Below are 23,905 nucleotides of genomic sequence, written 5' to 3'. Positions count from 1 at the left end.
AAAAAGTAGCACAAGGAATTTTAGGAGGATACATCACGTCAGAAGAACGAAGTATTTATTCTAAGGAAGGCCGATGTTATCATTGTCACATCAAGTTCATATAAAAAGAACATGTCCTAAGATTGAATCTAGCGTATCTAAAGAACCCACATCCTCTGCTAATGCCATAAATGAGAACACGAGTGTGGCCCAAGTTTCTCATGATCCTCCCATTGATGAGTCTCTCATTAAGTGTTAGATCATGTGAAGGGTCAACGTTTTGTCATATTGTTTGATCTAGGCAGTATGCATTATGTGATAAGTGACTCTCTTGTCGAAAGAGCCCGCTTGGAAGTTAGCAAGACATCTCCTTTCGAGGTGTCGGGCTTTGCTCCCGGTATGGACTCTCTCATTACACGAGAGTGCCTTGATGTGTTGTTCACTGTTCAACAAGGGTCTTTCCGCATAAAATTTGTAGTATCCCTTCTTTCAGGATGTGGTATGCTTTTAGGCATTCGATGGTTTCGTGAGCATAACCCGCTCATTGATTGGGCAGCCGATACTTCCACTTTCAATGCTAAAAGTGACTCTCTCATTGTCATTCATGGGGAGGACGTTGTTCATTCTTCATCTCTTATTTCTAATGTGTAGGCGAAGATTGAAAAGAATCAGGAGAAGGAGACTCTCAGTCTTGTCTTCTCCAAAGCACGACACACATGAATTGCATGAGACAGATGTGTTTATTCACAAGGATGATGATTTGGAGGATAAAGATGTGATTGTTCACAAGGATGATGGTTTAGTTGATGCTTGTTCTAGTGAAGCTAACCTCATGGCAGATTCGATCAATCACGAAGAACCGATCTTGGCTCTCGAGTCGAGGTCCAAAGAACCGCCACAGGAAGTATTGTGTGTGCGCATCATTAGTGAATACGCATTGTTCGAGTGGTCTATTCGTGATGGTTTCTTGTATTTTAGTCATCGTCTTTATGTGATCCCTTTTCATAGGCATGCCATATTGTACGTTGCACATGATTCACTCATGAATGGGCACGGATGTATGCGGGACTCTCTTGAAAAGATGAAATGTTTGCATTCAAGGAATTCACATTCCATGTCTCTTCCTTGGCATGACACAATATCCGAAAGAGCACAAGAAGGATTGAGCATCAAGCATCGAAATTTCCATTGTGATTTGCCACAGTTGATAGATTTTGATCAGAAAGAGAAGCTTCGATTCCAATTTTTGTGTGTGTTTGATGAATGGTTTGGCACTCCTTCAATTTGTTCATCTAGGTTGTATGCACAATCTTTAAAGAAGACTAGAATTTTTCCAGCCACTTTACATGGAATGGGTATGTTCTTGTTTTTGTGTTGGAGGTGGTTTCATGAATTTTCCTCCTCGGAGATTCTTGAAGACGGTAGATCCACGACTATAGCGGAAGTTGGAGCTTTGACGCAGCCTGAGATGACTTTGTGTCGCTTTCGGCGTGGCCCAAAGAAGTAAGCGTTGCAGACCTGTATGAAGTTCAAGTATGGCACAACCCACACATCGGAGCGGGCCGGGGAAGTGTCCTTCCCAAGATTCCAGAAGTTGTTGGCGATCTCCCTTGACGCCATACAATTCGGTACCAATACCTTACTTTAAAAAGGAGGGGATGTCACGTGCATATTTAACCCTATGTGCATGTGGACAAGACACTTCATGACTAGGGTTCAAGTCAGCTTAGGAAGTGTTCTGGCACCTTTGTGAGCCTGTGCGCAGGCCGTGCATGTCCAAGCACTTAGAGTAGTTGCATTTCCTCTGGTTGCACACATCATGATCAGGAGTGTTTTACAGCGTATAGAACGCATTTTCACTATTTTAGCCAACTTTCACTTATTATTATTGACTTTGTTGGGAAACTGGGTAGGGCGATGTTGACAAGCAATTATATAAGAAAACCTAGCCTAGCACTTTCTGGCAGAAGAGGCAAGAGGGACCCAGTGTTTGGCAATGCACCTTCTCAGCAAGACCCTCAACAGGAACTCCTAGCGTTTTTCAGCCATCAGGACAGCCTAGTGTTTTCAACATTTGCAGATCAGCCCCAGACTTCTGCAACTTGCAGATGAGCCAGGCGTTCACAAATTCACAGTAGATTCCCTAGCGTTTTTGCAACAGACAGTAGATCAGCCCAACGTTTTTGCAATTGTAGCCTACCATCAGTGTTTTGCAGATTCCTGGCGACAGAACCTTCACTTGCATCAACGTTTTGTATTTTCAGCAGTTAGATTCCGTACCGCAGCCCTCAAACCTCGTAGATCTCACCTTCCTACATCAGATCCTCGCCGCACGGTCAATTCAGCCAGAGTTTGCAGATTCAGCTCGCTATTCGCAGATTTCAGCATATGCGTTTTCAACATGTCGTCGTCGCATCGTCATCATCGCCGTCGTCACTGACATAGAGTTTGAATTTAGCAGATACAAGATTTGCAGATGTCAGCCCTTAGCGTTTTCAATTCTCAGCCCGTCTCGTCGTCGTCCTCATTGTCGTCGACATCGTCGGCAAGTCCATTGCATTGTAGAGATTTGTGCAATCAATAGTAGACCGCTCTCGCCATAGAGAGTGGGGCCTTTGGAGGAGGGTTTGACAACATTCTGGTGTCGTATTCTTCTCTCTCTTATCTCTCAGTTTCAACACCTTCATTCACAGTGTTTACCACTTTGTTTGTGATCATTTGCACTCTCTCACTAAAGGAACAGAAGGCTCTCCCTTCCGTAATTAAAAGGAACCCTTGAGCACAGTTCGGAGCACTCATCTTGAGCAAAGTTCAACATTCACTTCCGTTGCACCTAACAGTGGGGTTGTAGGGAGAGTGCGAGAAAGGGGGGGGGGGGGGAGCACGAGGGAGCGGGGGAGGGTGCAAGAGAGAGAGAGAGAGAGAGAGAGAGAGAGAGAGAGAGAGAGAGAGAGAGAGAGAGAGAGAGAGAGAGAGATCACATTGTTATTTCATTCAGAGATTGACCATAGATGAAAGCAGCCAGAGAGGAGGGCTATAGGGCATATCACTAGCAGAGATATATTGAGTGACTGAGCAGTAGAGTTGGGGAGATCCAGGAGGTTTAGGATGAGGGGATGCTCCCATCGCCAGAGGAGGTTGCAGCAGAGGATCCGATCTATATTGGCGAGACATGGGAGACACGATGCACGAACTCTTACCATGGAGGACATCGACACAATCATGCACCGACCAATGTGAGCTATCTCCGGATTTGGATCCGATTTGGATCCACAGATATCCAACATTTTGTATCTATTCTTTGAGATACACACCCACCTTTTGTATATGTACCCCTCAGTCTCTTGATACCCACCTTTGACAACTTTAGTAGTGCTTTCGTTTAGTTAGTTTCTTTTTTTTAATCCACGCCTTGTATCAGATTCACCATGAGGTAACTCTTTGGTCTCATAGGCCTCGAGAAGACGGTAATGTAACATTTTGTTTCAGCAGCTTTGAAAGATAGGCACTCCCACCATCAAAAGCTTACTTCGCAATTGCATACCATAATCCACTACTACTAGAAAGCCACCAGCGGTGATAAATGAGGAACAATTGCAATGGCAGTAGCTCAATGTCGGGTAACTCTTGCCAACTGGCACCATCTGACAGGAACGGCAAGGGAAAAACAGTTAGGAGAGAGCAGTTGATGACGAAGATTTTAGAGAGAGAAGAAACAACTGACATCACCAAGAGAACTGCAAAAGGAGGCCACAAGATGACTAGTAGTTGTTAAACCGGCATGAGAATAAATCATGGTACTGGTGTAGACCACCATATGTTGCACTTGGTGCGACTCGCGAGACCAGACAGTTCTCTCTTTGGTTCCAGGATGCGAAATAGGCTCATATGGCAATAGCTTATCTCTAATAACAATGAAAGCCTTACAATGATGGATAGACCCACTTTATAGCATGCTTGAAGATGATTTTGTGTATGTCCATTCGTGTAGGTGGGAAGTAGAAAAATTGAAACTACTGTACTTCTTCTCAAACTTTTCTTTTATTGAAACACGCTGTTTTGCTAGGTGTTGGCTTAGGGATCACATCATATATAGTATGATAAGAGTCACGGATGGCTTGAATCATCCAGTAATTTCCTCTATATATGGGGCTTGACATTCTGATATTACTTTACTTTCTTTGTCAATGTGGTCTCCTTACTTTTGTAAGCGCTTGCTCTATCTTTGAAGACGGGGTAGTCTTTGTTTGCATGGATTGCTTTGGAGAAAGAGATCGCAAGATTTGAGAAGTTCTGAAAATGTAAAAAAGACTGATACGTTTGGGAGTTGCTTTATCTTTCAGTAGAAGCTTTATCTTGGGCAGGGCTTTATCTTTTCAGGCTAGTTGAGTCCTTCTCTTCAAAATCCCCTAACATCACATCTTGAGCTAGTGAGATCGAGCAGTACCTGAGGAGAGGGGTCCTAGAGGCTGAGAGCCTAATGAGAAAGTAAACTATATGAATAGAAAAATACTTGCAAGAACTAATGCGTCTCATCCCATGGGACTCTCTGTTGCTAGTTAAGTTTGCATTTATTGTCAAGGGTATTGTGGCGCATCGATTTCACAGCGATGGAAGTTTTCTTCAATGGTATGAGAGCACAAAATAAGTTACAGCATTTTAGTTTTTGTGAGACTTGTCTCATCCATTTGATTGAAATGTTGGAGTGAGTTTTCGTGAACTTAGTTGTCTTGTGGATGTTTTTGATTGTAACTATTTTCTAAAGCCGATTTCACCTCTTCTCTTTATGCTGTCTGATTTCGTACACTTGAGAGAATCAGATGCCTGTCTCATTGTCAGGAGTTCTTTAGAGATTGATCTTTATATTTTTCACTCGAACTTACCGCTTTTGTTCACTTCTTATAACTAACAATACAATGGAATGCCAAGATCGTGAGCATGATGTTTTTGGAAGTTGTCTAATCATTTACATTCCAAATCCATTTTGTAGAAGTGCGTTCCTTATACGGTCTTCAATCTTAACGTGCGGTCTTGTGAAGTCTATACATTTAGAAAAAACTGTCGTGTATCCCTGGAGAACTTTGTTGAAAGTCTTTGTTCGAATTGCTGTCTGTGGGCATGCAGGGCCGTCTTGGAGATTGCTGGTTTTTAAGCGCTGTTGCAGTATTAACAGAGGCTTCTCGAATTGCTGAGGTTATCATAACACCAAGCTACAATGATGAGGGAATTTACACTGTTCGTTTCTGCATTCAGGTATTGCAATGTTCTTGTATCCTCTTAAGCTTTTATTCATTCCTGTCCCATTTGTTCACCTGGGAGAATTGGTAATGGTATTTGGATGAATTATTTATGTTTTCTTGTCACCAAGTATGATGAAATTATCCTGACTTGTCATCATCACACAGGCAGCATTCCCTCTTTCTACCGATGAGGTTCAAAATTGTGCTTAGCTTGCCACACTCTCTCTGGATCTCCTGTGATCTAGCTATCCCAGCTAGCTGTTTTAGCTGCTTAGTCCACACCTAGCAGTCTAGGATTCCATACTATTTTATTTTGTCATTTTGCCATTCTGTCATTTTGTCATCTTGTTACTTTGACTTTGTATCAGATCCACCACATTGTAACTTTCTGGTCTCATAGGTCACTTTGGCCTTTTGAAGACGTTAATATAACATTTCATTTCATTTCATTTCATCTCTCTCTCTCTCTCTCTCTCTCTCTCTCTCTCTCTCTCTCTCTCTCTCTCTCTCTCTCAGCATCTTCTCCAACTCACGAAGACGGCTTTGTGACTAGGCCTGCATACATGGACACACACTTATCTCATGGGATAAGATGCGCTATTGGACAGATACGCACATCCTCACATCATCTCCAAATCAAGATTGGCCGATTTCGAGGGGTGCCTACTTGAGCTAGGATATGTCACCTATGCAACTTAGAGCCAGAGACAGAGCTGCACTACACATGTCACTGCCCGGCATACTATGAGATATGTGGCCGTGTTCAGAGAAGGGTTCGGACCTTTTTCTAGAGTCATGAGATACAAGGATCAGAGGTAGATTTCTTTACACCAGCCAGAGGAGAGCCAACGGAGCAGTCATTACAGCAAATCTCTGAGCCTACTCATACTAGAGGTACACTGCTTGATCGAGCCATGGAACTTGGCAGATCCAGACATCCACGACCTCGGGGGGTCTCCCACTACCGACGAAGGTTGCAACAGAAGATACAGATCACTCTAGCTCGACATGCAAGACGCCCAACCGGAGTACTGACCATGGAGGAGGTCGATGAGATCCGACAGTGACCGATGAGAAATTTCATCTGAACCCACAAACCCCTCCTCCCATTTCCTTTCTCCTTAGCGTGTTAGTGTTAGTTTTTTGTAACTTTGTAATTTCCGTACTCAGACATGGTATCAGATTCACCAATTGTAACTTATTGGTCTCATAGGTCATTTTGGCCTTTTGAAGACGTTAATATAACATTTCATTTCATTTCATTTCTCTCGATCTCTCTCTCTCTCTCTCTCAAAGAATAAAATAAAAATTAAAAAAAATAAAAATTAAAAAAAGAGAGAAGGGGGGACCTGCCCCTGCGGGGGGTTATTGTCGGTGCTCTATATGGGACACGTGCAAAGCTGAAACTCAATTTTTGCAGCAGCCTCAAACATTTGAACAATTGCTGAACAATGGTGTTATCAGATTTCAGGCATCTTTTGCTTAGTAGTTCCTGAAGAAGGTGGAGTCAGGGTTGCAATAATCTCTGTTTGGTGGAGAGGGATCGATTGCAAGTGAAGGTCGTCTAGAAGATATATCTGGCATGTTTGGCTGGCATTTATCTATATTGTTAGTGGAATTTGCACCTGTTGTTGACAAAAACCATTTGCCTAGGCTCACGAGTTTCCATGTTGTTGGGAGTGACTTACTTATGCTGAAGCTTCTCTCCATATTTGGTTTCATTGCATGCTGTTTCATATGGGTGAAGTGCTAGGTTAGTTGGGCCTGAAGAATTGTGAGACAGTTTTGTTCCTTTCTACCATGGGTTTGAGTATTACGAGAAGCTAGCCCTTGTAGGAGAGGACTGTGTTGGGTCAAACTATCATATTCTGGTTGTTTTGCCAGTGTCAACATTGGGCAGCTAATTTACTAGGGAAGAACCAGTGAAAGCCATTGGTCAGGTAGAAGCAAGGTGGTTTGGTCAGGTAGAAGCAAGGTGGTTCGGTTGTCAGCCCGCACTGTACGTGCTTTATATCACTCGGGGACTATACAATAGTATTTGCAACGGTTGAATAATCAATACCTTGAAAAGAGAGTGAGGGAGAGAGAGAAGAAGATAAGGAAAGGAGATGGTCCTGCAAAAGAAAATGGTGGATAACACAAGAAGCTCTCATGATGAGAGAAAGTACAAACATCTGGAAGATTTGCATAATTATTTCCTTTCTCATCTTGGGCATTTGGTGACAACGATGGGACCATTGGCAAGTGGATTGTGCATGGTGGGTAGTGTGGGCCAAAGGGCGACAATGTGGCCTAGCAGCACTTTGGCGGTGGTATCGTGTAGTGGCAGAGCAACGGGCTCTTAGAGTTGATGGGACCCTTACAAAAGAGCAAGAGGGCATTGGAGGAGGCAGCAAGCGAGGAGTCCAATTAGTAGGGGATGCAAGTGGGGCCGGTAGACAAACGGTAGCTTGGGAGAAGGATTCAACTTTTGAAGTGGAAGAAGATGACAAGGCAGCTGAACAAAACGCTCCGGCCTGCCTATACGGGCGAGGGTTTGCCAACACGGAGGGTTGCATGGAGGGATGGGAATTAGAACAAGTCGTAACTCGAAGAGGTTGGACAAGCAAGGAGTGATGCACAAAGGACTCAAAGGATGGAGACAAGGCTGATCTGGCAGTGGAAGCTCTTTCCTCTCTCGCCCCCTCTTTTCCTTGCATACCTCATCCTTTTCCCACTGGCGAAATCGCCACCCCTGTAGGCCTATTTAGCGCTTAGGATTTTCCTCTTGTAGGGAGAGGATAATTACTGAGACAACTGGTATAGACAAGAGAAGAAGGTGAAGGGTGACTTGTGAAGGGTGAAGTCCATTGGGAATCAGTGCTCCCTTAGAAAACGAAAGGGGATTGACCATCTTGTAGACAAATTTCAGCAAGGGTAAAGGCTTTGCTTTTCTTTAAGGCAGGAAGAGTATAGATTCTCTTACTGTCTTTTAGAAAGCAAACTTACCCTAGGCATTCCTTATTTTGTCAGTGTCAGGATAATAGAGGAGAAGAAAAAAAACAAAAGATTGTTATCCGTTATGTTAACTGTAGTCGGGTTAGAATAAATTTAGTTCTCCATACGAGTAAAGTTTTACATGACCAGAGGCATAATAAGTGGCCAATTGGAGTTTCCGGTTTTGGATTCCTTTTCGTAACTTTCCTTTAGTAATCCTTTTTGTTTTTTTTCTTTAAGTAGAAACCAAGACGAAACATAGAGGAGTTGTTCTCCCTCTCTCTCTCTCTCTCTCTCTCTCTCTCTCTCTCTCTCTCTCTCTCTCTCTTCGATAAAATTGCTTGTAAACATAATAATTTCTCCATCAATATTACAATGGACGGCAAGTTATCAATAAAGCTCTCTTTTATTTGGCAATTTTATATTGCTTTTGTTGAAGGCAATTTCAAAGAACGCTCTAAACTATGACATGTCAGAATGTACCTTTAAGACATAGCCAACAATTGGTGGCTTACAATGATACTCGAAGGATGACAATTGAAGACATGGGAGGACTTCAAACCCGATTTCTATGTGCAGTTCTTGCGATTTGATTCCGAGAAAGAAAGATGTCAAGAAAGAATGGGACTGGTTCTCTGAAAAGGTTATGTGGATAAAGTCTGGGAAGTTTTACTCAAAGTAACTCCCTGTATAAAGATTTTTGATGAGGAGAAGATGTGGAAGTTTGAATTCTGTCTTCAGACTCCTCTTTAGAAAGCATTAAGCTTTATCCTTATGATACCTTGCAGATTATGATGGAATCGGCATTAATTGCCGAAGGACTCCACTCCAAAAGAATGCCCTGTAAACAACTCTCTCTCTCTCTCTCTCTCTCTCTCATCACTTAGGTCTTATGTGTGCTCTCTCTCTCTCTCTCTCTCTCTCTCTCTCTCTCTCTCTCTCTCATCACTTAGGTCTTATGTGTGCTCTCCCTAGTCTTCCAAGAAGGGTGTTCGCGACAAAGAAGAAGAGGGGATCGTCTTGAAGTGCTGAGCTGTTGTCCGAGTAAATTCACCTCGTTAACATCCTCTACTCCTAGATCAGAGTATGGCTCGCCAAAGGAATTGAAACGCAACCATACGTGGAGAATCAAGAACAAATCAACCTAATTGGGTTTTGGTAAGCACAATTTCAGCAAGCATTCTTGATTAAGTGGAAGATATTGGCTGTATGATTCAAATGAAGTTCGATGGGAATCAATGCTCCCTTAGAAAACGAAAGGGGATCGGACAACTCGTAGACAAATTTCAGTAAGGGTAAAGGCTTTACCTTTCTCTCAGGCATAAGAGTATATATTCTCTTATTCTCTTTTAGAAAGAGTAGGAAAAAAGACGGAAGATAGAGGAGTTGTATTCTCTCTCTCTCTCTCTCTCTCTCTCCCCCCCCCCCCCCCCCCCCCCCCCCCCCCCCCCCCCCCCTCCTACTCTATTCAGTATGTATGTGGATGAGGTTTCTGACTACATTGAGAGCGATGGTGATAGAGGTGCACAGCTTGCAGGGACATGGATTCCACTATTGTTATATGCTGATGATATTGTGTTGATCTCCAACTCTCCGGAGGGGATGCAACGTCACTTGGATGCTTTGCATAGGTTTGCCAACGAAAGTGGTTTGTTTGTCAACCTTGGTAAAACCAAGGTTATGGTGTTTACTACCACCCCATAGTGGATCAGAAGGTCATCACCTACATTTACATACGGCCAGGCGACACTAGAGTATATAGATGCTTACACTTACCTTTGAGTGGTTTTTAGCGGACCAGCATTTTCATTGAGAAGAGCAGCAGAGACCTTCATTGGATCATCACGGGAGGCCGGGTCGCACTGATGGATGGGGGGACGTGGAGAAACCTCTGGTCTCTATGATCTTGCGGCTCATTAGAGCCACGTGCCATTATCCGAGCAGAGGTAGCATCCCCCCCCCCACTAGTGGTTGAGGCGTTGACCAAATCAGTCTCCTTCATACACCGCATGTGGGAACTTCCCAAGGACAGATATGCCCCCCTTGCACTTGAGTCCTCTTGACAGTTAGCCATGCACATCATGCTGGTATGGGAGATGACATCATGGTTTCAGGCGCATGGGTTCAACATAGATAGTTTGCCACCCTTACAGTACTCACTGGATGCACCATCTCTCACTGTCACACAGTCCTAGATCACCAGGCTCATCTGCCAGGACTTGACTCAGCTAGACACCAGGAGGACATGGATACAGCCAACACAGGAGTTGGGCATGAAGATGGCTTTCTACAGAGGGCATCTTCTCCAGCTTACGGAGGACGGTTTTGTGACGAGACCCAGATACATGGACACCCACCTGTCTATGGGATACAATGTGCTATTGGCCAGATACACACATCTTCACACCAATTGCGGATTGAGACTCGTAGATATACAACGGAGTACCAGCAGAGGCCAGGACATGCCCCTTGTGTGACATGGAGCTTGAGACAGAGTTGCACTACACATGCCGCTGCCGAGTCTACTACGAGATATGAGGCCGTTTCCATTGCTTGTTCAGAGAGGGTTTTGGACCACTCTCCAGAGTCATGGGGTACGAGGATTAGAGATGCGTGGGTTTGTTCTTGCTCGATCTGCGCAGACACAGAGAGAGCCTGATGAGAGGAGAGGCTAGCAAGTCTTAGAGACGGATCACAGATTTCTTTAGAGCAGACATTGGACAGTTGGAGGAGCTACTACCACAGAAGAGCTCACATTTGTCTCGCACCATAGGCACATTGATCGACCGAGCGATTGAGCTAGGGAGATCCAGACGCCCACGAATGTGGAGGACTAAACAACATCGACGGAGGCTGCATCAGAGGATTCGGATCACTTTAACCAGGCATTCATGACGCCCCGTCAAGCTATTGACCATGGAGGAGATTGATGAGATCTGCCAGCGATCGATGCTGGATCTCCTGTGATTTAGCTATTTAGCTATCCTAGCCAGTTGCTTACTCTGCTTAGTTCACATCGAGCAGCTTAGGATTCCGTAGTATTTTTATTTTGTTATGTTGTTACTTTGTTACTCTGACTTTGTATCTAATCCACCAGATTATAACTTTTTGGTCTCATAGGTCACTTCGGCCTTTTGAAGACGTCAATATAACATTTCATTTCATATCTCTCTCTCTCTCTCTCTCTCTCTCTCTCTCTCTCTCTCTCTCTCTCTCTCTCTCTCTCTTTATCTCTCTCTCTCTCTCTTTGGTCAATGTGCTTGTAAATGGAACAATTTCCCCATAAATAAAGATACTTGTTTTTTTTTTTTTTGGGTTGTTATGGTGGTGGTGGCGGGGGGGAGCCCATCTTCTGATGCCCACTTCATTGTCACGTGTATGGATGAATTCTCTCTCCCAAATCGGAGTTTCCCTTTTTATCTTTAGAAATTTGTGAAGTTGCGAGTGAAATAAGAAAAGTACGCGACAAGGGTAAAGAGACCTAATCCACCTTGAAGAAAAAACTGAAGAGTATGAATGTAGACGACCTTGTTCAGATCTAATGATGGTCAGAAATCAAATAGAAACAATGTGCAAACAGAGATCTCTTGTTTGACCTCTATATAAACTTGCATCTACTCTTGGGCACTGACGACGTGAGTAGGGATGTCATAGCTGTTGTCCAAGCTATGCATGATAAAGGTGATAATCTTATTCTTCCTGTTTGGACAAGTAGCGAAGTTGAGATCACATATTGTCAAGTTTGGTTCTTTGCTCTTCGTAGGTTTGCAGTACTATTCATTTTTCGATTTCGTATTTAGCTTACTTGAGGAGTTAAGAAGTGTTCCGTTAGAAGTTGTTGTGTGAAGTTTGATTTCTAGGATTAAGTTTTTAAGATGCCTTATTCTTTTTTGCTTAAAGTTGAGTACTTGTTTTAAGCCAAGTAAGTTGTGTCAACTTATTTTACACATGCCTTTTCTAAAAACATTTTTAAGTTAATAATGTTTTGTTTTATTTCGTTTCGTAGCAAACAAAGTGATTTAGTTAGTTTGTTTGTTTGTTTTTGTTTTTCTTTTCTTTTCTTGTGTCCCTTGCTTTTATAGTTCTATGAGTGCTTTATTCCCTCTTATAATTCGTGAGTTCAGACTTTTCTAAACTTATGAAGGTATATCTCTTGTTTGAGGATGGTCTTTACTATGAGGATGATGATGATGTGAAGTCTACACCCTAAAATAGTGGGGATCTGCAATTGTACCATGGCAGAAAGTCTTGGATCTCCCTTCCCCCCCCCCCCCCCCCCCCAAAACTCTTTATAACTATAAACGTGCCTCTAGAATGAGCCTTAGCTGTACATGCATCAAATCTAGTTGCGTTTATGCAACTTATTTGCCAAGCTGAAGGTAATTGAGAAGTACATCGCCCAAATCGACAACCCCATGCAGGAAATCGGTGTCCTTTGTGGATGATTATGCGGCTGCGAGGACACCAAAAAGCAGTAGCAAAATAGCACCCAATGCTAATTTTCAAATGATATGGATATCACTAGTGTCTTACTGCTTTGCGGGATAGGCGTAGACGGCCGTCGAATGTTGAGGTTGTAGAAGCTGGTTGGCATGATTTGTATGTAATGCCAATGGTGATGCAAGAAGGGATGCTTATGATCCAGGTTCAATAAGTGAACCCGAGGAGTCGATGAAGAGCCCAAAATTGAGAATCCAAACTTTTTGCCCAAGAAGAGAAGCAATATGGGTATGGATTGCACTAGGGATATGAGAGTACCTTAACCCCCTATCTCCCTAAAGGGAATCAGTAACCAAAGCCATCATTTGTACTCAAAGGGATATAATGGTGATGAGCGAACCATATTGTGGGTCTGCACAACCCAGTTTATAATAGAGGAAGAAGGTCAAGGGTTCAACAAACATGTGACTGGTTCAACACTTCAAAACAAATCACGACATGGCAGCTAGAGTGTTCCCAGGTAGACGGCGACACTGCGTTGGCCCCGAAGGTTTGTGCCCCTTTCGGTATTTCTTTATTGCATTGAAACTTTGGAGAAAACTTTTAAACTCCTACGTGCGGTCCCATTTTTACTGGGCTGAAAATGGCCTACTTTAACCCAATTTCTGCAGCATAACGACTATAGAAGGCTGCACAAATAAAATCCCCATGCACTAGGTGACTTTCCGCATGCATTGGAGCACTCTGGCAAACCTGGCGAGAAAATACAGCCAGCTGAAATCTCTGTTTTTCGCCTCTAAAATGCACCAGGACACCTGTTTCGCAGTTTCCTAGCTTCCACGAAGCTCCTGGGACTTTATGGCGTAAAAAAAGGTCGAAAATCTAAACCTGCAGAAAATTACAGCAAGCTGTACCACTCTGTTTTGGGCTCTGTTTCGCGTGCTGGTCGGATCCGTAGCAAGCCCTCGAGTTACGGCACCTGCAGGGCTACTTGCCCTTTGAATGCACACAAACCATCGAGATCCATAGCAAGCCCTTGAGTTCTGGCACCTACAGGGCTACTTGTACGAGATTTCTCTTGCCTTGCCTTCTCTCATGTACCTGTAGTACCTGTAGCTAATCTAGTACCTGTACAAGAGTCTTGCCTTGCCAAACGCGCATAAACCCACATAACAGTGCATACAGATGAAAAGCCCTTGAGCCGGACATCACGATTCTATACTTAAAAGCGAGAGAGGTGCATGAGAGTGGAATCATCGTGCTACATAAGATTAAGGAGAAGCCACCCTTTTTCTACTCGAATTTCAGTGCCGATTGACCCGACCAACTACTGGTGACTTGGCCTTTACTGCTGCGGGTGAAACTTTCGGCCATTGGCCGTTTCACACTGGCCATACAATGTCTGGCTTTTTGTGACTTCGACAAGAGGGTCCCAAAAATTATGTAAAAATCGAGAGAAGAAAACCAACAACTAGAGTTAGTGTTTGTCACAGTGTGCTATACTTAATGACTCATGGTAGAGACTCATATGACTCATTATATTCATACTCATGGTCATATCATGGCATCCAATGTAGGTTTCATAGAGGGTTAAACTTTAAAGTCATAGTACATAGCTTGCTGCCTTTCTCCAACATTTTGGACTGCTCTGTTGACTCAAAGTAAGTGCCAAAGGTCTTTCTAGAAAGGCCCAGCTTAAACAAGGTATGGAAAGAGAAAGTAGCTCGAGGATTAAGGCAAAGACTCCCTATGACACGAAAATGGTGCAAGGGTTATCATAGTTAAAAAACAAAAAAGGACTGCACAAAAGCAGGGGGTAAGACATCAGGAGAGCTTTCACACACCTTTCATTACTTTGTAGGTATGTTCATGTGTTCATGAGTTGAAAGTGGAGATGGACATCAAGTCGAAGTCATGAGGATGAACCCTGGTTCACAGTTGTTATACCACGGATGTTTTGCATGGCTTTTTTATTTGTTTTATGTGATAGTTGCTTTGGATTCAATTTTGACCAGGGTGAATGGGTCCCGGTGGTGGTAGATGACTGGATTCCTTGTCAAGCAAAGGGAAAACCCGCGTTTGCTACCAGTAGAAGGTGCAACGAGCTATGGGTTTCGATTCTTGAGAAAGCGTATGCGAAGGTACATGGATCTTACGAAGCGTTGGAGGGTGGGTTTGTGCACGATGCTCTTGTAGATTTAACTGGTGGTGCTGGAGAGGAGATTGATATGAGTAGTGCACAAGCTCAAATAGATCTTGCCAGTGGAAGGTTGTGGTCACAGCTGCTTAGCTTCAAGCAGCAAGGCTTTCTGTTAGGAGCAGGTAGTCCTGCAGGTTCGGATGCACACGTGTCCTCCAGTGGTATTGTTCAAGGTCATGCGTATTCTGTGTTGCAGGTAACCTGGTGTGGTTTTCTGCCTCTTTTACTTAAAATATAATATTTCATATGGATTTTTATGTAAGAGTTGTAATTTTATCCTTTGCTGTGAAGTTACAGGTGCGAGAAGTGGACGGGCATAAGCTTGTTCAGGTCCGGAATCCCTGGGCAAATGAGGTTGAATGGAATGGGCCATGGTCCGATTTATCGACAGAGTGGAGTGATCGGATGAAGTACAAGCTTAAGTACTCTCCTCAGGTTATTTCATAAGCACTTCTCATCTTTAGTTATTGTGCAAGAGATTTACACCAGTGTATATATGCTTGTTTTTGACACAAAAGATTTTGTGATAATTATTGTCTTATTTTCATGTCATGTATGTAGGCACAAGATGGAGTTTTTTGGATGTCCTGGGAGGATTTTCAGATTCATTTTTGCTCAATTTATGTTTGTCGCATCTACCCGCCTGAGATGCGGTATTCCATTCGGGGTCAATGGCGTAGTCATACTGCTGGTGGGTGCCAAGATTACTACAGCTGGCATCTCAATCCACAGTTTCGTCTACGAGCTGTTGGGCCTGATTCTCGGCATGCCATTCATGTCTTCATTACACTCACTCAGGTATGCTGTGCTTGTTGACCTGATCTTCCTCAGTTGATATAAAGCAAAGTAGGGTTTTGCTATTACAAGGAAATGCTGTTCATGAGAAATTTCAGTTGTCATTTTTTTCGGGCTTGCAGGGAGTGCATTTCTCATCTAGAAGACGTTCCAGTTTTAACTATCAGTCTAGTGGTGACTCATCCAAATATTATATTGGCATGCGCATACTGCAAACACGGGGGAACCGTGCAAAATATAACATTTTCTTGCACGAGTCAGTAGGTGGAACTGATTATGTCAACTCCAGGGAAATTGCTTTTGAGATGGTTTTGGATCCAGATCCAAAAGGTTACACCATTGTTCCAAGCACTCTGCATCCAGGGGAGGAGGCTCCCTTTGTGCTGTCTGTTTTTACTAAGGCAGCAATTGTGCTGGAGCCATTGTAATGAGTTGTATGCTGCAAGTTTCCAAGGCAAATGGAATGCTGATGAATGTAGCAAGTTTTGCATGCAGCATGGGCTGATGAGCAAGAAGCAAGCACAAGGTGAGCTACTTCTTCATATTTGCCTAGGGCTGGTGAATGCACAGCAGTATTTTTTTTAAAAATTCCCTCAAATTTGAAGTTTTGACGTGTTCATGTTTTTGAGTGCAGCATATTAACATGCATTTGGGTTTGAAGTTGGCCATGGCGCTCTTCCTGCTCTGGACTTACTGCCCATGAATTTGCGATTCAATGTGTGGCTTGAGGTACTGTGGCTGTCCTGGTAAGGAGTTTTTTGGTTGTGGCTAGACATATGGTGGTGGTTGTGGCCAGCTGCTTAGATGCAGAAATGTGTTTGATCACACGCATTTGAAAAAACATATAAAGATCTTCATTTGAGAGGATATTTTTTTCATTTTAGGTTGCTCTTTGTTGAACTAATGTAGTTTTTTGTAGAAGATATTATCTGTTCCAATTAATGAGTGCTATTTTGCAAACTTGTTGCAGGGGCTTGTGTATGGGAGTATGCTTGTTGACAAGCCCTTCTTAGCTTTTGGGGCTTCACCTAGTGTCGCAGTCCCATGTATTTACCTTCAATCTAATTGTGTGCTTCTTTCTGTGTACTTTGTTCTTGAGGAAATGAAAGGCCGACTTTGTGCAACTGATTATTTTTGTTACACAGGCAGTGGAGTTTGGCCCTTTGCTTCAGCTGAACAGTTTAAGATATAATCATCTCTATTTGAATGCTTGAGGCTACTCCATGTTGGGTCCTTCCGGTATCTTTAGTACAGCTGAACAGGTATTACTTGTATTTTTCAACTCTAAAATGACACCTGTGTCTCTGTTTACATAACTCCCACATTAAACTAGTGAGGACTACTATTGTTGCACATAAATACTTGAAGATGATGTTCTTGCTGCTGCTCAAGGCTTTTCTACAGTAGACCAGCGAAAAGTTTGATGATGGAAGGGTGACTAAAGCTTTATTTCTGATTTGGACACTTGGTATGTTCAGTTTCGTCTTTATTTCTTCAATTGCTGCATATTACTGTTCTGTTTAACAAGGTTGCGTGTAACGGTTCCTCTCTTACTAGTTTGACATCTGGTGGGGTAACATTCCACTTGAACACGATGTCCTTCCTGCATTGTGGGTTTTGCCCTTGAATGAGTTCTCCAAGGTGATTATGATTTTGCCAATGGCGCTTTCTGCCTAGTGGAAGTTGAACTTCTTATTCATTCTGTATCCGCTGGGCTTCAGCTTGATATAACAACATCAACATCAAAAAAGAGTTCACGTGCAAGGAGACACCACAAAATGCATGTGCAGAAATGTGAGTGGAGCACAGTTGCTGAGATGAGTACTATCTATGATTTCTTGGTAAGGACAATTTTCACTCTTATATGCTTATAAGCAGATTGTCAAGCTCAATTTGAAATTTGTTTACATTGGAGAATGCGATGGTTTACTGTGTTTGTTTGCAATGCATAACAGAGCCGGTATCTTGGAAAGCACGAGCATTCCAGTTACAAAACATAGTGCAAAGCTCAATCAACCGTTCGAATGTCGTCCTGCATTGTTTCATCCGAAAGAAAGTTTATAGGGTTGAGTAAAAGTGTACTAGGAGAGATTCTACACGTTTAAAAGTGTGCTTGATGAGATTCGAGTAACACTATATCACTAAAATGATTACTCAGGAAATTTTGACTACAGGTAAGGTTGATTGTTCTGTTCAGTATGTATCAATGCAGCAAAGCATGCTATTTCTCTAGAGGGTACACAAGAAGGCCTATTTCTATGCAGGAAAAAATCGCATTGTATGAGTATTCACAACATGGTTACATATGAAATCCTGGTTTGAATAAGAATCTTTGAGATGGAAAATGTGCTTCACAGTAGTGTTGTATTGATGGTAGATTTATTGAAGTAACTTATATAAAATCTGTGCCTAATCCCTCACCGAAGCTCCTTTAAAAGCTCTGGAGTCTGATAAGCAAACGTTGTATTCGGATGCCAACAATAGCCGAAAGAAAAATAATTTTGCTCAAAGATGTGTTGGTTGGCTACCATTGTTATTTTTCATTCATTGATTGAAGCGGCCGGCTAGGAGCCGATCACCAAGAGGGTGCCCCCCCCCCAACAACACACACACACACACACACACACACACACACACACACACACACACACACATTTTATGTAAACTTTATTTAACTTATTGGTAGGAAGCCTCAAATTGAGGAAAACCCACGATAAATAAGAGAGAAAAATGAAGCACCATAGGCTCCTGGAACTAGACACACTCAAAGTAAATCCTTCAAGCTTTAAGTGATGGGAGCTAAGTGTTGGGAGGACTCGGAAAATCTGTGCCCGTCTCTGAAAGAGTTAGGTGGGAAAAGGAAGTTGAATTTCAATGTAGCTACCATACCAAACAAGTGTAGAGCATGTAGAATGTGTTGTGCATTCTCATAACGGTTTCTGGGTATAAATTGAGTCATCAACATAGCCTTGTCCTATAAATTGTTTACTAGCAGGCGAGGGTCTCAAGATGCACAAGCAATGGGTGAGAACCAATTGCATGAAGTAAGGCCCTTTGGGACACCCTTGTTTGAGTGAATGTCCTAGAACGCAAGGGCTTGTGAGAGATCCACCTAGCAAACGTGTAGAAGTGCTTTGTGCATACAAGAGATAAGGCCACATGTGAAATTTTTGGCGACAATCCTAGCCATTGCATTGTCTCTACAATGTACTTGCCAAGCATAATATCAAAGAGCTTTTCAATGTCAACTTGCATGGCCATATGTCTTGTTAAGTGTATTTAGCATATTCCATGCCAATGATGATATTCATGAGATTGTCAGTAATTTGTTGACAAGGTATGAAACCATATTGGATTGATGAAGTCCTTGATGTATGTAATCTTAAATACCATCTATCATTTTAGCCATTAATTTATAGACCATCCATATAAGAGTGATGGGATGCGAGTGAGAAAAGTGCTCACATAAAGCATGCTTTGGCAACGGCTTGAGCAGGCCTTTCTAAGAGGGTGATTTTGTGGTTCTGGCATGCCACATTCATCATTACCACTAATGGTTGTTTAAGATGTTCCCAAAAGGACCAAGGATTTTGCAATAAGGCCATCCCACCTAGGAGATCTCCATCTGCCCAAGTGCAACAAGCTTACATGTTATTCTGCCTTAGTGAAATCAGCTTGAAATTTTGTGAATTCTATATGGAAATGATTGGAGCAACATACAATAGAAATACATCGCGTGCTTGTTTCGTTTCTTGTGCAAGAGGGGGCATAGTTGCAAAGATCTCCCCAAAATGAGCAACTAAAGCCTTTGCTAACTCTTGTAGGTAAGACATCCAGTTCTCGGAAGGAAGTTTGACTCATTTTATATGTTGAGGCTAAAGTGAATGATGCAAATGCTTCAGGAACTGTTAGAAGGCACAACCTTTATGAGCAAAAGGGTACAGTCTTGCCTGAATTTTCCATTTAACCAATTTTATCTCATCATTATGGCATATAAGAGTGCACATTGAAAGTAATATAGTGAGTTCAATCTTTGAAAGTGACAAAAAATTAGTCCCATGCGTTAATCTTTGACATGTAGCTAAGGCTTGTTGAACATGGTCCCATAGTTGAGACATATAACGTTGCCATTGTCACTAACAAGACACAAGACATACATAACAAAGCAATACCATGCATCATCCATGTCATTATGCATTTGGGATATCAATGGAAGGTTTATATCCATAATCATACAACGAAAATTGTGTTTCGGCGGGTAGGCATTATTAACATGCAAAATCCGTTTTCTAGGGAGTGGAGCAACATCTAAAGATGGGCCAAAACATAGACATATGGGATCCAAAGGCATAAACTATAATCAATCCTCATATAATACACAAATTGATCGTAGTACTGCCTATGAAAGAGACACTAGCAGTCAAGGTAAGCTCGGTATGAGGAGTGTATATTGTGTCGAAATGTGAATTGTGAATCTCCATAATGTAAGAGTGCGCAAAAGTTTAATGCATTACAAGAAAGCATTGTATATCCAAGACATTTTGCCTGCAACATGTGATTGGATAGTAGTATTCTCTGCATCGTTTGGTGCATTGTTAAAATCACCACAAAGAAATGCATTAAAACGCCAACAATACAAGGAGATATCACTCCATAATCTTGCGTGGTTAGTAGAAGCTTTGAAGGCATAGACTCTCCAAATTCAAATATTCCCCATGAACCATATGTTGAACCACTATCAATTTGCCATTTGGGCGCGCGTGCGCACACACACTCTCAATTTGGAGGCAAAAATTTGGAATATGCTTGGAATCTTGTGGATGTCTCCACCTATAAAAGCATACTATTACTTGGGCTTTATCATCATCTCTACAATGCCCTTAACATGTTTGGCGGTTAGATTTTCTATGAGAGTGATTATTCCCCGATTGTAGTGTGTCATTTCTAGTTTGGCTACTTGCGTACTTGCCTTTTTTGACTTGACATAATTTCTATGAGAGTGATTATTCCCCGATTGTAGTGTGGGTTTGTTCATTTCTAGTTTGGCTACTTGCGTACTTGCCTTTTTTGACTTGACATAATTTCTATTTGTTTGTGCGGCAAGGTAGATGAATATTTAAACACCTTGAACTTCCCAAACTAACAACAAAGAAACACGCGCATGCATGCGTGCGCACACACACACACACACACACTTGGTCACAACATCTCACCATGATAGCATCTAGAGGGGTTCTGATTGTGCTCTGAATCACTCTCTCTCTCTCTCTCTCTATCTCTCTCTCTCTCTCTCTCACACACACACACACACACACACACACACACACACACACACACACACACACACACACACACACACACACACAAGGTAGATGAATATTTAAACAGGTCGAACTTCCCAAACTAACAAAGAAACACGCGCATGCATGCGCGCGCGCACACACTTGGTCACAACATCTGACCATGATAGCATCTAGAGGGGTTCTGATTGTGCTCTGAATCACTCTCTCTCTCTCTCTCTCTCTCTCTCTCACACACACACACACACACACACACACACACACACACACACACACACACACACACACACACACACTTTTGTTTAGCTTTTTATAATTATGATTGAGGTATCTAGCTACACTAACATATTCTGGTATCCTCCCCAATGCAAAGATATTGCACGATGTCGTCGTCGTGACTCGTCCCTACCCTTTTCTCTCATGGTTTTTTCTTGGCGTGATGGTGGGCTGCTAGGCGTGGCGTTTAGCCCTTCCATTCCTGATATCATGTTGTTGCGCTTCAGTAGACTGGCGAGCTGATGGGACAATATGGGGTCATATCTTTGGGCTACAAGCTCTACATATTGGCATGCTACTTTTACAAGTTCTTTCCTCCCCACACATACTGTTACTGGTTGGATTCAGGCATGGCTGGGGTAGTACAATGCCGTAAAGATCGTGGAACTTTCTCCTACCTTTCCCTTGAAAGACAAGGTGAGGGATTCTTCTTCCCTCACTTAGCTTGGTTACAAATTTTGGTTCTGTCTTTCTTGAGAGAGAGAGAGAGAGAGAGAGAGAGAGAGAGAGAGAGAGAGAGAGAGAGAGAGAGAGAATGTGGTGAAATAGAAATTGTTGAAACTCTGATGAAATCAATCCCCGTGCTCATATGGAACTTGTTGAGATTGTTTCCTCGTATCAGGTTTCTTTGTCAACTGGATATGCTTATTAACTGAATATTTAGCTTGAATTTGAAAGAGCTCTACCTTGCTGTGTAAACACACATGATCTTCTCATAAGTGCTTCTGGTTTTTTGTCTATACTTCAGTTGGTTGGCTAATGGTTAAAAAAACTCAAGATAGCTGGTATAATGCAGCTCTTGACTGATAGTGATGTTTGTTTTTCCCTACTTGTTTTGCTTTGATAGATTGCTTCTCATGCTATCAGCATATTGATTGATTACTTATTGATAATGATTGTGCTAGAAAAACTTGGAGGATGGTCAAATTGGATGAGTTGGGTTTTGCTTACATAACTGATCAGAATGGCTCACTTTATTGGTTTAACATTGGGTTTTTTTGGGATTGCTAAAGTGTGTCAGCTGGTTTGGCTTTATGAATTACCCACTCGCTTGCTTCATATATCACTACCAGCCTGCTAGCTTCATAGATTACCCACTACTTGCTTCATAAAGGTGGTTTTCGGTTGAATTTTTTAATTGGATAAATGATGTTCTTCTCTCTGGACTACTGACCTAGGCAGGGTTGGCTTTTTCCTTCCCATTTTATTGGGCTTGACTGAACAAAATGGATTAGATAAAATTCTTGTTGTACATTGTTGGACTAGGGATGTTACTTGAGGTTGATATTTCAGTTCTTGCTCTGTGATGATACAACATGCTACTGATTATTGAATTAAAGTCTTTAAATCTGGTTCAGGTTTGAAAATCTGGTGTGAAGGATGCCAGGATCATCATTGGATATATCTTTGGCTTTAAATAAACTTGGATTTGAGTTTTTCTTTGTTTGATTTACTGATGAAATCTGAGTTTGTTTATGATGCATACTCTTTGCCGAAAATACAATAATCTCTCTACTGAGGTGGGGGTACTTGTTTGCTTTGATTTACCTACACCTTGACTGTTGATTACTGGTTGGCCTTTTGGTTCTTGGATGTCTGGCTTAGTCCCGAAACTGTTTTACAGCTAGCTCACTTGGGTTTTTGGTGGTGCTTTACTACCTGGTTTTGGTGCACTGAGGAGTTGAAGTTTTACTTGAAATTTTTGAGAAAATATCTTTTATGATCTAGGCATATCTCCTCTCTTGGTCTCTATGGTGTACCAGAAATAAAATATTGAAATTTGGATTCAAGGTTGGAATTTTTCTGGCCAAACATGGCTTAAATCTGGATAATCGTGCTTCGGGCATGCTCTTTGAGCTTTGAAAAAACTATCTAAAAACTTTTGTTGTTATATCAATAATACCTTATTGATGGATCATCATGTGTCATTAAATATCTAATACCTAACCAACCCAAATGATTTCTCATATTAAACTGATGTTTTCTCATATTAAATTGATCATTTAATGTGGGATACTAAACAGGAACAAGGGTTAGAATATTGACATGTGCTTACGGATCTATGTCAACACGGGGCCAATGGTAAAGGGCCCCAAATGAGAGATGGTCTATCATAGAGCAAGGTTAATTAATGGAGCTTAAAAGGCTCTAGGGTTAGCTTCATTAAAGACCTCCAATCGTTAATGTTAAAAGTTCTTTGACCTTAAAACGGGGGGTAGCAGATCTGAAAGCTTAGAGTAAGCATGCACTGTGTGTGCAAATCTCAACTCAAAGCGTGCGCGCGTACACACACACACACACACACACACACACACACACACACACACACACACACACACACACACACACACACACACACACACACACACACACACACACACTCTAAAACACGAGTCGTTTCTCAAGATTCACCACTTTATTTAGTTTGAAAGTAACTTGGTTTTTTACAAAAAAAAACCCCCTGGCTCTTCACCTTTACATGTCTAGTAGACCATCCATGAGATGATCGCACAAACAGCTGTCACAATAGTTACAAGTGTTTTGATGTTCGGACAATGGTAGGATTTGAGTTGATAAGATTGTACCATACTCCAAGGTTTGTGGAGTGATATTAAAATACCCTCTGAGTGGCTGGCCATAGCTGCGATACAAGAAAATCTTTCGCGATGGTAGAAACTGTGCTAGCAGATATAATCGTT

The 23,905-nt window shown here is 42.2% G+C and overlaps 1 protein-coding gene across 9 annotated transcripts in view; it reads left to right on the top strand.

Annotated features, from left to right (window-relative positions):
* Positions 1-17,471, top strand: part of DEK1 (calpain-type cysteine protease family) — a 94,797-nt gene extending 77,326 nt beyond the window's left edge. For 2 of the 9 annotated variants that reach the window (XM_086516756.1, XM_086516761.1), the window contains exons 26-36: positions 5,104-5,232; positions 14,651-15,031; positions 15,127-15,270; positions 15,397-15,633; positions 15,753-16,156; positions 16,265-16,376; positions 16,601-16,676; positions 16,776-16,892; positions 16,999-17,098; positions 17,188-17,271; positions 17,352-17,471. In XM_086516756.1, the coding sequence (XP_086372882.1) occupies positions 5,104-5,232; positions 14,651-15,031; positions 15,127-15,270; positions 15,397-15,633; positions 15,753-16,058 (1,197 nt within the window). In that variant the 3' untranslated portion in view covers positions 16,059-16,156; positions 16,265-16,376; positions 16,601-16,676; ... (2 more) ...; positions 17,188-17,271; positions 17,352-17,471. Of the gene's footprint in view, positions 1-5,103; positions 5,233-5,384; positions 5,622-5,772; positions 6,500-14,496; positions 14,616-14,650; positions 15,032-15,126; positions 15,271-15,396; positions 15,634-15,752; positions 16,157-16,264; positions 16,377-16,600; positions 16,677-16,775; positions 16,893-16,998; positions 17,099-17,187; positions 17,272-17,351 lie in introns of those variants that run through there. The other 7 variants (XM_086516762.1, XM_086516760.1, XM_086516759.1 and 4 more) reach the window with 6 other exon arrangements.
* The last annotated feature ends 6,434 nt before the right edge of the window (positions 17,472-23,905 follow it).

The sequence above is a fragment of the Adiantum capillus-veneris genome, chromosome 7 (assembly GCF_014529385.1).
Source record: "Adiantum capillus-veneris isolate H3 chromosome 7, ASM1452938v2, whole genome shotgun sequence".
NCBI classification, from domain to species: Eukaryota; Viridiplantae; Streptophyta; class Polypodiopsida; order Polypodiales; family Pteridaceae; genus Adiantum; species Adiantum capillus-veneris.
Note: the sequence above shows the minus strand (reverse complement) of the source record. Positions and strands in the feature narration are given on the sequence as shown.